Genomic DNA, 17,453 nt, shown 5'->3' with positions numbered 1-17,453 from the left:
CGTTATCACCGCCGCCGCCACCGCTACAATGTAGCCACAGGGGACGGACCTGCTCGAGGTTTTTGTAGAGATGGGCAGCCCCCGCGGAGGGTCGTCGTGAGCCCGGCTCGCTCTTCACCATGGTGAGGTAGTAGCCGGCGCCGAAGGCGTTCTTCAGGAAGAGCGACGAGCCGCAGCAGCGCAGGCGGCCGTGGGAGATGATGGCGACGCGGTCGCCCAGGAGGTCCGCCTCGTCCATGTGGTGCGTGGACAGGATGATGGTGCGGCCTGCGTGGGGGGCGCGGGGGGTGGGGGGGGTAACGAGGGAAGGGGGGGCATGGGGTGGAGACGCGGGATGCACCGAGGGGGCACGGTAGGCAAGGGGGTGGGTGAGCGGAAAGGGGACAATGGGAGACATGGGAGAGAGACACGGGGGGAGGGGAGGCGGGGGGGGGCACGGGGGGCGAGGATGCACGTATGTTGAACTTCTTAGGCACCGTACGTCGCCAGCCGTGCTAATTGTAAGTGCGATGATATGGAGGGGACACGAGGTGGGGGTCGGGGGGTAACACGGGGGACACACGGGAGCAGACGCGACAACGTGGGAATGAACTCGGGGGAGACACGGAGGGGACACAGAACAACGGGGTGGCGAAGCAGCGGAGAGACGTGTGGCAGACACGGGGGTATGGAGACATTTTCGTTGCCAGCACCGTTTTAAAAGCCACTTTTAAATCAGTGGCAAGAAAGACATGGAGTGAGTAGCAGTTGGGAGGGACACGCGGAGACGCTCCGGGGACACGGTGCGCATGCGTCGGGAGTGTTGGCGACCTCGGTGACCCGAGTTCACGTCGGTTGACTCGGCCTTAATGAGGACTCGCCGCTCGGGAACCAAAGGCGGCCGGACGTGGTGCTGGCCACCCAAAACCCCCTCGTGTGCCCCACGTGCCCGCCTTCATAGGCGCTGCTCGCTAACAGCACTCGCCCCCCAACAGCCCGTTCAAGGCCACACGGGGGATCTTTGTCCGTGGTGTGCGTGGAGCGGGAGCTCCGTACCGTGCCGGTACTTGAGCAAGAGGTTCCAGATGCCGCGGCGGGCGTAGGGGTCGACGCCGGCCGTGGGCTCGTCCAGGATGACGATCTGCGAGCCGCCCACGAACGCGATGGCGACGGAGAGCTTCCTCTGCATGCCGCCTGCACGCGCACGCACAGGCACGCACAGGCACGCACAGGCACGCACAGGCACGCACAGGCACGCACAGGCACGCACGCGCATGCACATGCACGCACAGGCACGCACAGGCACGCACAGGCACACACGGGCACGCACAGGCACGCACAGGCACGCACAGGCACGCACAGGCACGCACAGGCACGCACAGGCACGCACAGGCACGCACAGGCACGCACAGGCACACACAGGCACACACAGGCACGCACAGGCACACACGGGCACGCACAGGCACGCACAGGCACACACGGGCACGCACAGGCACGCACAGGCACGCACAGGCACGCACAGGCACGCACATGCACGCACAGGCACGCACAGGCACGCACAGGCACGCACAGGCACGCACACGCACGCACAGGCACGCACAGGCACGCACAGGCACGCACAGGCACACACGGGCACGCACGCGCACGCGCGCACACGCACGCACAGGCACGCACAGGCACGCACGCGCACGCACGCACACGCACGCACAGGCACGCACAGGCACGCACGTGTGAGCGCACGTAATTTTAAGATCGACTCGGCCGCAAATGAGTGCTTGGCGCGATGTGTAACAACAATCGCCACTGGGGAGACAAAGGCGGTCGGGCGTGGTGCTGGCCACCCACCCCCTCGTGTGTCGTGCCGGCCTTCATAGGTGCCCGCTAACACTTGCCCCAAGAGTCTGATAAAGTTTAGCATGTCGGCTTTCGCGACCAAAGTCTGATAAAGGCTAAGTTGGGGGGTCATTGTCAATACCAACATCACTGTCATTATCACCATTATCACCAACACTATCATCACTATCCCCAAAGCTTCAATCATGACGACCAACAAAATCAATGATCCCTCATTATAGCCTTGACTCCGTCTTGTTTAATCTGCCTCATTTGTATTGTGCCACTCATCTGTACCATATAAGTCTCATTTGTAGCCTCAACGGCCAACACCGTACCGCACTGCATTTAACAACAATTACATTTTTATTTCGATTTAAAGCTTTCATTCTTCACCTGAGGACGGCTGCTTGCGTTGTCGCCGAAACGTCGTGAGAATTATTTTATTATGTTTAATATTTATTATTTTATTTTTTTCCTTCTACGTGACCGAAATAACCAAGAAGAATTACATTTTTACCGCGAGCAAATTAATCCACTTTATATATTTTTAGCAAAATCGACTATCCGGGGCGGGCACGTGGATGCGGGCGGGTATGCATGGGCAGGCACGGGCATTGGTTGGCATGGGCATGCACGAGCGGACACGGGCAGACACGGGCTGGCACGGGCAGACATGCGGGGAGGGCACGGGCGGGCAGGAGTGGGCACGCATACCGGAGAGGTTCTTGGAGAGCTCGTCCTTCTTGTGCGGAAGCCCCACGTCCAGGATCATCTGCGGCATCTCCTGCTTCACCTGTTCCTCCGAGCAGCCCTTCATGCGCGCGTAGAACCAGATGTGCTCCTCCACCGTGAGGCTGCGTCAACACGGCGGTGAAGGATGGCGGGGGGCATCGTCAGGGTACGTGGGATAGGGTACGGGGTGTGGGGTACAGGGTGTGGGGGACAGGGTCATAGGGTACAGGGTATAGGGTACAGGTCATAGGGTACAGGGTATAGGGTACAGGGTATAGGGTACAGGTCAAAGGGTACAGGTCATAGGGTACAGGGTATAGGGTACAGGGTATAGGGTACAGGTCATAGGGTACAGGTCATAGGGTACAGGGTATAGGGTACAGGGTATAGGGTACAGGTCATAGGGTACAGGGTATAGGGTACAGGGTATAGGGTACAGGGTATAGGGTACAGGTCATAGGGTACAGGGTATAGGGTACAGGGTATAGGGTACAGGTCAAAGGGTACAGGTCATAGGGTACAGGGTATAGGGTACAGGGTATAGGGTACAGGTCATAGGGTACAGGGCATAGGGTACAGGTCATAGGGTACAGGGTATAGGGTACAGGGTATAGGGTACAGGTCATAGGGTACAGGTCATAGGGTACAGGGTCATAGGGTACAGGGTATAGGGTACAGGGTGTAGGATGCTGGGACAGCGGTCCGGTTGGATGGGGGTGACAGGACTGCCCCACGTACTTCTCAAACAGAACGTTGTGCTGCGGACACATCCCCAGGCTCTTGCGGATCGAGTCCATGTCGGTGCGGATGTCCTTTCCGCACATGTACGCCGTGCCGGACGTGGGAGGGAACAGCCCCGTCAGGATGGACCTGTCCGGGCGAGGTGGGGGTACAGACGGGGTTAGGAGGACGGACGGAAACGTAAGAGCGTTTTCAAATTCTATTAGTGCATCATATTGTAGTATCTATATAAGTAAAGACCTTAATCTGTGTATGTAAGTCTCAAAAAGCTCTAGGGTACTTCCCGACAAGGTAGAAAGCTGGAATGTGGTACATGGGTGGCTTGCAGGGCACAAACAAAAAGGAAAAGTCTGAAAATCTGAGCCTTCTTATTTTAAGTGCCCCATGAACACGTTTACGCGTGTCATTCAGAAACCGTTCAAAATATTATATTGCGGGTTTTTTTCGTTTGATAGAGCGTTAAACAGCAAGTGACATTATAGTGAGAACAAAAAGAATATGCATTTTATGATGTTCAAATCTTATTAATTCGAATACGCTAAAAGGTAGGATCTTCCCCTCACAGAGTATTAAGTTCATACATTTTTGTTCTTTCTAATAAAAAAAGGACGGAATCTTTAAATTGGGTACGTCTTTAAATGTAAAGAAGTTGAATTAAGTCGTCAATACATTTTTTTAGTGGTTCATATCTGATCGTAGATAAAAATAGTAATTACTTTATTTATTAAAAAACTTTTTTATTTATTAAAAAACTTTGTCTGGCAAAGACAGGTTTTCTGCCTCAATTCCTGGCTGGCACGTGGCCAAGTTCACGTTCGTGGTGGTGACGTCACCCACGTCGTGCCGACGTCACGCCCCTCGCCCTCCCACTCCCCCCTCCAACCCCCCATCTCACCTCTACTCCCACCCCTCCACCCACTCACGCAGTGTACCCCTATCAGAGGTCGCAAACGGGTTTTGATTCCTTACCCGTACCCGTACCCGGCCGCACCAGGGTCGCAAACGGGTACCCGTACCCGTACCCGGCCGGGTACGGGTAGCCGGGTATCGGATAGGGTACGGGTATCGGGTACCCGGTTGCGACCTCTGACCCCTATTATGGAAAACAGGTTCGCTCACTGGCTGTCTGGCTGGAAGGAGAGAGAGGAAGGGATGGAGTGAGGGTGGGAAGGTCACATCCAAAAAGATACGTGGACTGCCAGTATATGTATCAATATCGTTTGCTACCAACGTCCCGTCAAGAGATGGACCCAATCCGGCCGCCCTCATCGACTGCCCCGAAGAGGCCACGGCGCGTGGGGTCGGGTGGCGGTGGGTGGTGCGGCGTGGCACGGTGGCACGGTGGCTGGCGTGACGTACATGGTGGTGGTCTTGCCGGCCCCGTTGTGTCCCAGGAAGGAGGTGATCTGGCCCTGGTAGAAGTTGAGGGTGAGGCCGTCGACGGCGAGCTTCTTGCCCTCGTCGTAAACCTTCACCAGGCCCTGGATGGAGACGCCCACGGGCAACTTGCCCGGCTCCTCCTCCAGGATCTGCTTGTCGCCTTGAGCGGTCCAAGCGGCCGCGGACAAGAGAACGCTTGAGATCATTTAGATTCTTGTCACCCCCCGCCATCCCTACGCCCGAGCTACCTCGAGAATGTTGGCTACCGTTTGCCCACAAACCACCGCCCTCCGTCGGAGGACCCCCTCCCGTAAGTGGGGGGCACACCGCGGGTGTCGTTCTGGGTTGCTCCCCCTTTCCCCCTCGCGGTTTTTCTGCCCCCCACCCCTCTCCCGCAGCAATCCCCAGCGCGTTGTACCGAACTTGGTTGCATACCTCAATAAAAAAAAAACACTTTTTGTAACTTTCGATTTAAAGCTTTCGTGACTGCAGGGATTCATCTTCTTGGTTCTTTCGGTAAAGTCACGTAGAAGGGAAATAATAAAATAATAATAAAACATTATAAAATAATATAATACATGAGAATGATTTTATTATGTTTTATTTTTATTATTTTATTATTTCCATTCTACGTGACTTTACCGAAAGAACCAAGAAGACTTTTTGTAGCTTTAAAAAATATATATTGATTATTTGGCTGCTATGAATGTCCACATGAAGATAAGCCACTTTCATTGAGCTATAATTGGTGGCCAGGTCGCTTAGTGGGCCTTAGCTGGTAAAAATAAAAATATATATTTTTTTGTAAATTTGCTTAAATTTCTTGTTGTAAACGTTCTGACACCATGTCCCTACTGGACATCTGTGAAAAAGAGCTTTATAGCTCATCGGATTCCTCCTCTGGTGTAAACAAAAATTCCGATTCTGAACGCGGCGATGGAGTAAGCGGGGCATTGATCGTCCACATCGTTCAGTCAAATCAAGCGATACATTATTCAATCAAGTGATCTGTAAGCGATCTAACGGGTCAATAAACAAGTAACTTGTTTTCAGTCGTTCTTCTCAAACTTAATTCCTATTGTGCATTTGGCATCCCAACACAAAAAATTTATTTCGGATCGCACGCACAGCAGCACGGCTCTGTGTGTTAGAGAACGGCCCATGGGAAGCGGACATCACAGAGCTACCGCTGAGATCCTGTTAATTATTTAATCCTCCAAGTTGGATTTTAGCTGCATTAAGTCCAGAGCCGATTTGAAAGTGTTGCGTTTTTTTGCGGGCAGCCATTGTACGTATGTTGAACTTCTTTCGCACCGTACGTAGACAACCGTGCTAATGGGAGGTGTGGGGGAAGGACAACAAACTAAACACAAAAAGCAGTTCCATAAGAAATAAGTTTTCAATCGAGATTTTAAAGTGCATAGCTCCAGTGGCTTCCTACTATCGGATGTAAGAGCGTTCCAAATGGTGGCAGAAGCGCATGTGAAAGCGCGCGATGCGGTGGTCGTCTTTGTTCAATCGCTAAACAAAAGCTGCTGCTGCTGCGAGGATGAGCGGAGTTTGCGTGATGGTTTATGCTCCTTGACGAAATCAGCGAGGTGTTGTGTGGTTCGTTTGTGGCAAGCACAGTCACTGACGGCTGGGCTGAACTCGAGATCTCAGCTGTGCCAGTTCAGCACTCTGACCTCTGAACCACTTAAAAGTAAGAAATATATCGATGTTTTGACTTATTGGAGACATTATCTTTCAGGCTGGCTTTTCTTTTCCCGTAGACGGCCAATATACCGCACTGCTCCGAGACTCAAAATGGATTTCGCGTCTAATGACAAGGTGCCGATAGCGAAGTAAAAAAAAAAAATCGGGAAAAATTCGTGGGTGGAAAAAAAAGCATAATTTTTTTTAAAAAGACACAAAAGCGATGGTGACGATAGCGGCGAGCGTGTCGGTGTGGACCTACCGGAGCTCGGGGGCTTGTAGGAGTGAGGCAGCGTCTGACCGTCGTGCGATGAAGCCCCACACCAGTAGGACCTGGTGAAGGGGAAGTACCAGCGCCGTGGCACACCGTACTGGCCTGGGGCACGCACGGTGGGGGGGGCGGGGGCGGGGGAGACACGTCACAGTCGTCACAGTCGTCACAATCATCACGACGCCACAATCGTCACAAATATCACAAACGTCGCAGTCGTCACAATCATTGCAAACGTCACGTACATTTGCATTATATGTATGTTGAACTTCTTTCACACCATACGTAGCCAACCGTGCCAAATCGGAGGTGTGGTACTTCGCGTTCTCTTTGCTTTGCTCGTCTCTCCGAGTTTTTGGGCGACGCTTCGGTCAATTCTGGCCGGTTTTCAACAGTCCCCAATAGCAAACGCACAATGTACACCGAAGCTTGTTCATAGCGGATCATCTCTGCGAGAGGTCGGACAGAGCATCCCTCTGCCACCTGCCCACACCCAGACCCATTTTGCTCTCCCCGTCTTCTGCTTTGTGCGGTTGGGCAAAGACGTGCCGAGCCAGGCCCGGCGTTCCGTTCTCGGGCGCCTACCTGGGAAGACGTTCTCGATGTACCACGTGAGCACGCCGTAGAGGAGCGCGTCCAAGAACATCATGATGATGGAGGTGACGAGCGAGTAGCGGTCTCCGTCCACGGTGCTGACGCGCAGGTTGCTGGGCTGCGAGCCCACGCCGAGCTGCTCGTACTGGGAGATGTACTCGGAGCCGAAGCCGAACGACACTGTGGACAAGAGGCTCTGGCAGGAAGCGAAGACGCCGACGACGAGGGGATGTGGGGGGGGGGGGGTTGGGGGCGGCACGGGCACACGTCATACAGATGAGGGTAAGTGACTTTGATTTCGACCGTTCCCGGCCACGGCAAAAATAGCGGTGGTGAGCGATGTCCGAGCTGGTCCCGATCTCCCACCTCCTTCACCAAGACACGCTGACCGGCGACGTAATGGTGCATCTGTGAAAAAGAGCTTTATAGCTCATCGGATTCCTCCAGTATCAATAAATAATCTGATGATTGTGATTAAAGGATGGTCAAATATACCGTCGTGACTACCCTGGTGTGTGGAGGAAAGCCTTAATCTAGCAGCGCTCCAACAGATGGTGATAAATATAATTGTTGCGTACGCACGTATGTTGAGCTTCTTTCGTACCATGCTAAATCGGAGGTGCGGAGGAATTGACAGCAAACTAAAACACAAAAAGCAGTTCTAAAAGAAACGAGTTTTCAATCAAGATTTTAAAAGCGCATCACATGACAGCCCACCAAAGGCTGAAAATGTACGCAATCTTGAAGTTAAATAACGCAATGCATGTGTTTAGGCTCAAATCGACCACTCGCCAAGACCCCCCGTGCGGCCTAGGGGGAGAGGGGAGGGGAGGGGAGGGAAGGGGCAACTCACGGCGAGTATCTTCATGGGGAAGGTGAGTCGGTCTTGCCAGACGTTGCACAGCACGTAGGGGAGGTAGAGCAGGAAGTAGAGGATGCCCCCGCAGGCCGCCGCCAGGTTCGCTCGCGCGAAGAACGTGCTGACCAGGAAGCACTGCATGATGGTCGCCACGGTGAACGCCAGGAAGTAGAGCAGCAGGATGAGGAAGCTGCTGTTGGGGAACACGTTCCCAAACTGGCGGCGGAGGGTCGGGAGCGGAGGGGAAGACGCGGACGTGAGATCGGTGTGAAGGTCGTGCTTTTTCACGGGCCCGAAGCTAGATCGTGCGGCGGTGGTTAAGTCTGCCAAGCGTCCCTGGGTCCTCTCAGTAAGACTATCTGTCTCCTGGTGTCCCCCCCCCCCCCCACCATCTATCCTGATCAAATTTCTGGCCTCATGCTCCACGGAGGGGGCAAGGCGGGGAGTGGGCGGGGCTTGTCGAGTTGTGGGCAGGGCCAACGTCAAGGTGGTTGTCCTCCCTAAACGAGCGTGTGCACCGATGCTCAGCTCCACGTTTACTGCAGCCCTGGGCCAGGAGTACGCGTGCGTCATCGTGTACGTTATCGGAATGGAATCGGAGGACAAACTGATCGGAATGGGAAAGAGTAAACCCCCCCCCCCCCCCCGGACACTCCGCGCGGGCCAGCATGCCTTGAGGATGAGTATGAGGCAGATGGCGCTGACGATGAACGGAATGAAGCAGGAGATGAACCAGCCGAGCCAGTGCAGCCCGTTGGTGAGGCCCATCATGCGCATCGTCTCCTTGAGCCGCGCCTCCTTCTCGTGCACCACGCCCTTGAGGATCATGGCCACCGAGTAGATCCACGCCAGCGTCATGAAGAGCGGCAGCGAGCTCGTCATCATCTGCAGGAACCTGCCATGGCGACGGGCCGGGGGAAGGGCGGCGGGGGGGGTCGACAGGGGACAAGGTCACGCCACGCAATCATATCTTGCATTTTTTTTTATAGCAGCGCTTTATGTAGTGCCTTATTCCAAGGAGGTGCTCTACAGATAATCGTAAAATTGTACGTAAGATGATAGTGGCAGTGGGTTGTGGTAGTGAAATGGGTTGCGGTAGTGGAAGGGGTAGTGGTAGGAGTTGGGGTAGGCCTGGTTGTAGCTTGGGGGCGGGGCCAGGGAGTTGCAATACGAATGGATCGGCAGGTGAAGGGCCGACCTAATGAGTGTGAAAATGAACAAACGAGCGGGTGAACGAACGAACAATGAACGGGCGAGCGAGCGAGCGAAAGTGATCGAGGGTGTGGGGCAAGGCGTGAGGGCACACGCACGAGTCCTGCACGTAGCAGGGGTAGGGCATCTGCTGCAGGAAGATGCCGGTGGCAGGCTGCCCGCCGGCGAAGAGGCGCGCCGCTGCCCGCTCCACCATGTCCTGCACGAACGCGAAGCCGAACTTGAGGTAGCGCGACTCGTTGCGTGGTCCCGGGCTGTACACCCTGCATGCGACATCGTCACCGTTGTCATCATGATTGTCATTGATAATTGGTTTTTTACCCTTCTATCTGGCAACAAAACTGACACCTTTTTTACAAGGAGTCATGTTTGCATGGACCACAATACCTGCAGTCATAATGCAAACAAAAAACATAACTCTGATAATGTATGCACTGTCCTTGAAGTTGATTGGTCCACACCCGAGACAGCTTTCCTTAGAGCCTAGTCTCACATGGTGTTGGACCAGATAACGCCAAAAGGCGCACAACTCAAAGACAATGCACCATCAGAGAATGAGAGCTCGGGGTAAGCATTTACACCATTAGAACCTCATTTGCCGGTAAAAAATATTATTGTTTCTTTACCCTTTTATCTGACAACAAAACTGACACCTTTTTTTACAAGGAGTCAACATGTCAACATGACTCCTTGTAAAAAAGGTGTCAGTTTTGTTGCCAGATAAAAAGGTAAAAAAACAATTATCATATTTTTTACTGGCAAATGAGGTTCCAATGATGATTGTCATTGTCAGGGGATGGGAGGGGATGGAAGGGTAGGGGATAGGAGGGGAGGGAATGTTAGAAGAGGGTGGAGCGGTTGGGAGGGGGGGGGGACAGCACCTGTCTTTGACCCTGTTGGTGACCTCCACCGAGTCGATGTCCATGCGGATCTTGTACTTGAGGTGGCGTGGCACGGGGTCGGCGGGGCCCAGCTCGGGAAAGACGAGAGCGGCCCACAGCTGGCTGCTGCCCAGCAGCTCCAGCGAGCGGTTCACGAGGCTGCCCTCGTTCGCTTGGCCCTCAAACTTGTTCAGCTCCAGGCACTGCGTGCAGCACAGCGGCGGCGGCGGCGGCGGTTGGCAAGCGACGACAGCAGCAACAGCGGCGGCGGCAAAACGTGTTTAAATTATAATAAGAAGAATTTACATCTGTAAAGTGTCGCATTTCGTCCGCAGATCCCACCAATGCGCCACCGTGTTATGGAAAGCAGCAAATAAACACAACGGCCAGAACTAGTGGGGGGGGGGGGGGGGGGGGGGGGGGGGGTGTAAAGGCCAGTTTAGAGAGGTGAGTTTTCAAGACGGACTTGAATGATAACAATAATAATTGTCGCTCTCAGCTCATCAACTGCCCCCTGTCCAGTCGGCTTGTTACGTACACCGTGGTGGTGGCAGTAGTTCTTGGACACAGGACTGCCTTACATACCCACCACACTCCGCTGCCCATCGATCACGATGTGTGCACGGGGCACTAGCGGCCCGGATTGCCTTGGGCCAGCCCTAACAGACTGGCGCGTGGCTTGCGAGCGACCTGGCACGGACGCAGTGATTGAGATGAAATGCAACCGCCCCATGAATGCAAATCCTTAACGCTTATTATGCAAGGGTCACTCCACTGGGATGATACGTAGAAATCGTCGCCCTTTACTTGCGGCGGACTAATCCACAAAAATGAATAGGTTTGACCCTTTCTAGCAGTAAAACAGGCGTTAAGATGTTCCGTCGATAGACTAATGCCACTGGGCTGCCGTTTCATTATTTAGAGTATTTGGCTGCTATAAATGTGAACATGATAAGCCGCTTCGTTGAGCTATCGTTTGTTATAGCCAGGTGGCTTCTGAAAAATAAGCTGATAGCTGAGTGGGCCTTACCTGGTAAAATAAAAAATTAGTTTATTTTCATTTTTTTAAAAGTTATTTGCTTACCTTCCCTACACTTTGCACTCCTATCATGCTTTTCGTATAGATTGTTGTTTTACATTTTTTAGCCCGTGGCCCTACAAGACAAAGAGCTTCATAGCTCATAGCTCATCGGATTCCTCCTGCAGTATAAATACATATTCTGATAATCTAAAGCTATTTCAAACTAAACCATGTTTTTTATTTTACCAGGTACGGCCCACTGAACTATGTAGCTTCTTTTTTCAGAAGCGACCTGGCTATCACATGTGATTATAATTCAACGAAGTGGCTTATCGCGTGTAAATTTAAAGCAGCCAAATAAATCTAAATAATGAAAAGGTACCCCCATTGGCAGCTGCCCCTGTAGATATGAGATGACTCGCCACTTGGCCCGTAAACGTGTGGAAATGTATAGCAGCCAAATCAGAGGTCGCAACCGGGTACCCGATACTCGTGCCCGTACCCGATACCCGGCTACCCGTACCCAGCCGGGTACGGGTACCCGTTTGCGACCCTGGTGCGGCCGGGTACGGGCAGGCCGTGAGTCACTGGTGAGTAACCGTTTGTCACTCACTTCGGGTAGGGTACGGGTACCCGGGTACGGGTACGGGTACCCATTTGCGACCCTGGTGCGGCCGGGTACGGGTACGGGTAAGGAATCAAAACCCGTTTGCGACCTCTGGGCCAAATGCCTTTAAACGTGCGTCTGTTATCGCAGTGGGCACGCTGGTGGCCGTGGCGGCCGCGGCAGTGGACACCTGCACGTAGCTGGACACCGTGTGCAGGACGCTGCCCATGCTGCCCATGATGCTCCTCCACGTTGTCCCGTTGCCGCCCGATAAGAAAGTGGAGAGGCCGGCGGCCGTGAAGCCGGAGCCGCTCAGTGCGGGGTCCAGCATGCTGGCCACCATCGGCGAGGCCAGGGCACCCTGCGGTGGACAAACGTGTGCGAGTGCGAGCGTGTGGGGAGAGGATTGGCAGTGTAGCAGTTAGTGCGCTTGCGCTACAAACCCGGCAACCCAAGTTTGATTCCCGCTCACAGCCAACAACACTGGTGACGATTATCTGAACTGGTCATGGGCCTCCCCTAGGTAGACTCAGCCTCAAATTGAGTACCTGTCGTGATGTGTAAACATCGCCACTTGTTGAGACAAAGGCGGCCTGGCGTGGTGCTGGCCATCCACCCCCTTGTGTGCCGTGCCGGCCTTCATTATGTGCTCACTAACGGCACTTGCCCAAACAGTCTGTTCAGGTTGTCGGGGGGGACCTTTGTATTGTTGTCGGTGTGAGCATAGTATGGTGTTCAAGAACGTCATGCCAAGCAAGACGCGGCGGCGTGGCCCGAAAAACACATCGGAGAGTTGGCCGGGACGGCCGTGAGGATGTGCGAATGAAGCCGAGTTACCCGAAGCAGTTGCAGCTCGGAGCTGTTGCTGAAGAAGTTGTAGAGGGCAGGCGACACCGTGTCCCAGGCGACGCCCAGTCTCCCCAGCATGGCGAGAGCCTCGAATGTCGTATTCGCCTGCAAGAGGCCCCAACCGATCGATCAAAGACAGATAAAATCCAACAACCTCGACCAATCGAAGCTGCCCAATGTTTGGGAGACTCAACCAAGGACACATGCCGAGGCGGCAGCCCGTGCCTCGAATGTTAGAAAATGTACGAAATAATAGATCTGGTATTGGGGCCCTCAAACAAAACAAAAACAAAAAATCTGCGTATACATTTTAAAACGCTCAAAATAATTAAGACGAAAAAAATATATGAAATAAAAATAAAAGCCATCACCTCATCTGGGGTGTCTACCTAAAACTAAAAACTAAACTATTCTTTATTTAACAGGTAAGGCCCATTGAGCTATACAGCTCTTTTTCAGAAGCGACCTGGCCACAAATAATAGCACAACAAAGTGGCTTATCATCATGTGCAAGTGTAGATTAGCCAAATATTCTAAAACACACGTTGATTCTAAATGTGGAGGGAAAAACTGGAGGACCCGGGAGAAAAATCCCCACGATTACGGATAGAGAAAGAAAACAGGCAACTCCAAATGTGCAAAAGGTGTCAGGATCGGGATCGAACTCACGACAACCTGTATACCAGGCGAGGGAGTTAACATCCTCGCCACCGCGATGCCTACCTGCTGGAGGATGGCACGCACGGCAGGGGTGTCTGGCGTGTAGGGGATCTTGCCAAGCAGGAAGGGCTTGAACATCTTCCACAATATCTTGGTGGCCGCCGACGACTCGGCCATGCTGATGAGGTTGGCGCACAACGAGTCTGTGGAAGACAAACCGCGACCATATCCCTTCCCCCTTCCCGTGACATACGTCTACATGATCGTTTTTCTTCTTCCGATTCTGGAAATAAAACATCGGTACCGAGGCTCGCACAAAGCCATGTGGGAGGGCATGTGGCACAGTTTGGCGGCGGTCATGTTGCTTCGGTTCTCTGCGGTGCATGCAATGTCTTTAAAAGCAGCGGCGCTATGCGTCTCCAAATGAAATTACCGCTGAGCCACTTGCCCGAGATTCGACGGCGAACGGGACACCCACACACCCTGCCACTTGCAGCCATCTCAAAAACGGGAAAGGGTCAAGGGAGCTCACGGAGAAACAGCCCCAGAGTAGAAGAGAGGAGTAGGACACAGTCTGGAGGCCGCAAGGGCAGGAGCAGATCTGTGCCAATGGTCGTGAACACCAAGGGACTGAGGAACAGGAAGTGGGGCTACTTTAGGAGACCGGGTTTCGCAGGTGATTTTTGAGGCTTGTGTTCAGTTGACGTCCCACTTGCCTTACGCTACGCCCAACGTATTCGTACCACTGCGGTGGAGCTTCTTAGCACGTTGGGGTTTCAAGCGCTCTGCGTGGTTCTATAGGTCGGGCCTATAGTGGTTACTAGGCCTAAGCTAGGCCTAGACTAGGTCTAGCCACGATACATTAATCAGCACTATTAAATGTTAAAGTTGTAATTCTGTGGATAAGACTTGGTATTTATTTTTTTAACTTGGGGAAAGAGACAGTTGGAGATAATTCCGAAGTTGAGCACTGCGAGGTTGAACGAACGCAGCGTGGATGGCGTGTAACAGCCAGTCTACAGGACCGAGTCCTCTGCATGGTTTTATTTCGATTTAAAGCTTTCGTGACTGCAGGGATTCATCTTCTTGGTTCTTTCGGTAAAGTCACGTAGAAGGGAAGTAATAAAAGAATAAAAATAAATTATTTTATTATGTTTTATTTTTATTATTTTATTACTTCCCTTCTACGTGACTTTACCGAAAGAACCAAGAAGATGAATCCTCTGCATGGGTTGAGTAGTCGGTGAGTGAAGCTCACGAGAACAGCAACAACCGTGATAGTAGCGATAGAAGAGTGACATTATGAGACCTCCTTTACCAGTAGCAAGATACAGTAATAGGTTTTTACCCTTTTATCTGGCACCAAAACTGACACCTTTATACAAGGGGTCATGTTTGCAATAACCACAACACAAGCTGTCAAAATGCAAACAAAAATAAACAACTCTGATAATGATATGCACTGTCGTTGAAATTGATTGGTCCACACCCGAGACGGCTTTTCTTAGAGCCGAGTCTCACATGGTGTTGGACCACAAAAATACTCTGATAGTGCGCTGTTTTGGAGTTGTGCGCCTTTTGGCGTCATCTGGTCCAACACCATGTGAGACTGGGCTCTAAGAAAAGCCGTCTCGGGTGTGGACCAATCAATTTCAAGGACAGTGCAATATCATTATCAGAGTTGTCACTTTTTGTTTGCATTTTGACTGCAAGTATTGTGGTTATTGCAAACATGACCCCTTGTATAAAGGTGTCAGTTTTGGTGCCAGATAAAAGGGTAAACACCTATTACTAGAAGAGTGACAGTACGGCGACTGCCGGCGAGTGAACGAGCGATCGACTTGAGTGAACATGTGCATTACGAAGTGACTGCAACGTTCGTACTGCCGGCGCTGGCTGTGGAGCTCGAGTTCTGGCTCTTGGTGGTTGTGGTGGTTGTTCCTCCGGATGTTCCCGAGCTGGAGGTGTTTGAGGACCCCAAGTTGTCCAGGAAGCTGAGCCCCCCACTGCTGCCGCACATCAGCTGTGACAGCGAGAAGCCAGTAGAGCCGCCCAGTCCGCCCATGACAGTCTTCAAACTGTCAAGACCCATCACCTGTTTCGGGCATTAAAAACACAAAACAAAACCCATGCATATAATGATGTAATGTGAGGATATATCCGGCTCACTGACGTATCACAACTCGTCATGATGATTGGCTCTGCCGGTCCTGGTTTACAGCCAATGGGGGGGAAGCCTAGGGGCGTGGCCCTGATGTAATGGAAAGGTGACAGCTGTAAGGATTGGTTCTGCTGGCTTTGAATTTGCATTTGAAGAGGAAATGCAAATTCTTTTGTCAAGGCTCTCTTCCTCCTCCCTCACAGCTTAAATAGACACTCCAAGCCTAAGACGTGTCATTTAGACTCTGTCTTATCGACAGACATGTTCTTCACCTGAGGACGGCTGCTTGCGTTGTGGCCGAAACGTCGTGAGAATTATTTTATTATGTTATATTTTTATTATTTTATTACTTCCCTTCTACGTGACTTTACCGAAAGAACCAAAAAGATGAATCCCTGCAGTCACGAAAGCTTTAAATCGAAATTTAAGAGTGTCTCTGGTGTAGGCCAATCAGTTTCAAAGACAACGCATTTCTTATCAGGGTTTTTTTGGCGTGTTCGCCACAAGTACGTGTGATTAATGCGGACTTGATTATTTACAAAAGGTTCGGTGTTTGAACATCTTGACATACCTCCTGTTTTATTGACAGAAATCGTAAAACCTATTCTTAGTTTTCAAAACCCACGCAAATGGGAACCGGTTTAGACTGTGGGTGTAATAACCAAAACAGCCAATGTCAACTATCACTCAGAATGATGGTCTCTTGATACATTGAAATTATTATTATTCTCATGGCGCATGTTATTTTTGTTGTTATTCATTTGTGTTCATTTCGCTGCTATAAATGTCCAAATGATAAGTCACTTTGTTGACCTTTGTGGCCAGGTTGCTTTTGAAAAAGAAGTTAATGCCTCAGTGGGCTTTTTCTGATAAGATTAGAATAGTTTAGTTTTATATGTATTGCTTACCTTTCTTGTACCGTGCACTCCCATTATGTTTTTGGTCTTGTTTGTTGTTGTAACGTTCTTACCCCGTGCCCCCTGCCCGGACATCTGTGATAAAAGAGCTACGTAGCTCATCGGATTCCTCCTCCAGTGTAACAAAAAAAATTCGGATTCTGATGTGTGGCTCACCGAAGAGCTTTTGTTTGTACTATACCTGCTGCTGAAGAATGCCGAGACTCGGGCCCAGGGTACCCACGAGGCCCAGGAGCTGCCCACTCACCGTCCTGTTCAGCGACATCATCACCTGCAACACACACGGGCGGGGGGCAAGGCGTTGAATCGCGATAAAGGATAAGTTGGTGTAGTGCAGGCGGTGCAACTGCACTGACGCTGGGCCAGGAAATGGAAGTTCATTGGACAGAGGGGGGGGAGGGATGACCCTTTTAATTCTTGTAACAGGACCCATGCTAACCAGGCTGCAGTGAATGCAAGCACGAGAACGTCACGTTGAATTCGAGCGGTACATAATGCATGGGGAACGCACTAGAATACCGTTACGTAGTATATAATGTATTTTAGATGCACTATAATACCAGGAGAATATCGTTATGAAGTCCATAATGTAGTTTAAATGCACGATAATGCAACTACAATGCTGCTAAGTCTTATATAATGTATTTTAAATGCATTACAATGCCGTTATGTAGTATACGATGTATTTTAAATGCACCCGAATGCCGCCCCCCCCTGGGGCCGGCTCACCTGCGTGGAGAGGCGACTCGCGTTGACGCTTAAGGCCGCGGCGGCCGCGAATCCCTGGAGCTGCTCATCGGAAAGCGAGCATGTGAGATTGACGAGCGAGCTCCGGTTGCTCGAGCCGATGACCAGCACCAGGCTCTGCAGGGAGGTGTTGCACGCGAGCGCGCGCGGACTCAGCCGTTGCGCCAGCGACAGAGCCAGGAACTGTGACGGCGAACGACACGAGAGGGCGAGGAATGTAATTAGACAAAAAGAAAATCGCTCATTCCGCGCGGATTCTGTGACACCGTTCAACGCGTGTGCGCCACCTTAAGTGTGATTTTCTGACGGCT

The 17,453-nt window shown here is 51.9% G+C and overlaps 1 protein-coding gene across 1 annotated transcript in view; it reads right to left on the bottom strand.

Moving 5' to 3' along the window:
- Positions 1 to 17,453, bottom strand: part of LOC133349354 (phospholipid-transporting ATPase ABCA1-like) — an 83,285-nt gene that overhangs the window by 39,598 nt on the left and 26,234 nt on the right. Inside the window, exons 6-22 of the mRNA XM_061562712.1 lie at positions 17,125 to 17,325; positions 16,577 to 16,666; positions 15,202 to 15,412; positions 13,381 to 13,520; positions 12,646 to 12,762; positions 11,999 to 12,169; positions 10,181 to 10,383; positions 9,398 to 9,562; positions 8,760 to 8,982; positions 8,082 to 8,303; positions 7,220 to 7,424; positions 6,626 to 6,739; positions 4,648 to 4,828; positions 3,286 to 3,417; positions 2,530 to 2,669; positions 1,036 to 1,173; positions 50 to 267 (exon numbers count right to left, since the gene is read on the bottom strand). Of these exons, the coding sequence (XP_061418696.1) occupies positions 50 to 267; positions 1,036 to 1,173; positions 2,530 to 2,669; positions 3,286 to 3,417; positions 4,648 to 4,828; positions 6,626 to 6,739; positions 7,220 to 7,424; positions 8,082 to 8,303; positions 8,760 to 8,982; positions 9,398 to 9,562; positions 10,181 to 10,383; positions 11,999 to 12,169; positions 12,646 to 12,762; positions 13,381 to 13,520; positions 15,202 to 15,412; positions 16,577 to 16,666; positions 17,125 to 17,325 (2,871 nt within the window). The remainder of the gene's footprint in view (positions 1 to 49; positions 268 to 1,035; positions 1,174 to 2,529; positions 2,670 to 3,285; positions 3,418 to 4,647; positions 4,829 to 6,625; positions 6,740 to 7,219; positions 7,425 to 8,081; positions 8,304 to 8,759; positions 8,983 to 9,397; positions 9,563 to 10,180; positions 10,384 to 11,998; positions 12,170 to 12,645; positions 12,763 to 13,380; positions 13,521 to 15,201; positions 15,413 to 16,576; positions 16,667 to 17,124; positions 17,326 to 17,453) is intronic.

The sequence above is a fragment of the Lethenteron reissneri genome, chromosome 4 (assembly GCF_015708825.2).
Source record: "Lethenteron reissneri isolate LAM-NWPU_2019-01 chromosome 4, ASM1570882v1, whole genome shotgun sequence".
NCBI lineage: Eukaryota > Metazoa > Chordata > Hyperoartia > Petromyzontiformes > Petromyzontidae > Lethenteron > Lethenteron reissneri.
Note: the sequence above shows the minus strand (reverse complement) of the source record. Positions and strands in the feature narration are given on the sequence as shown.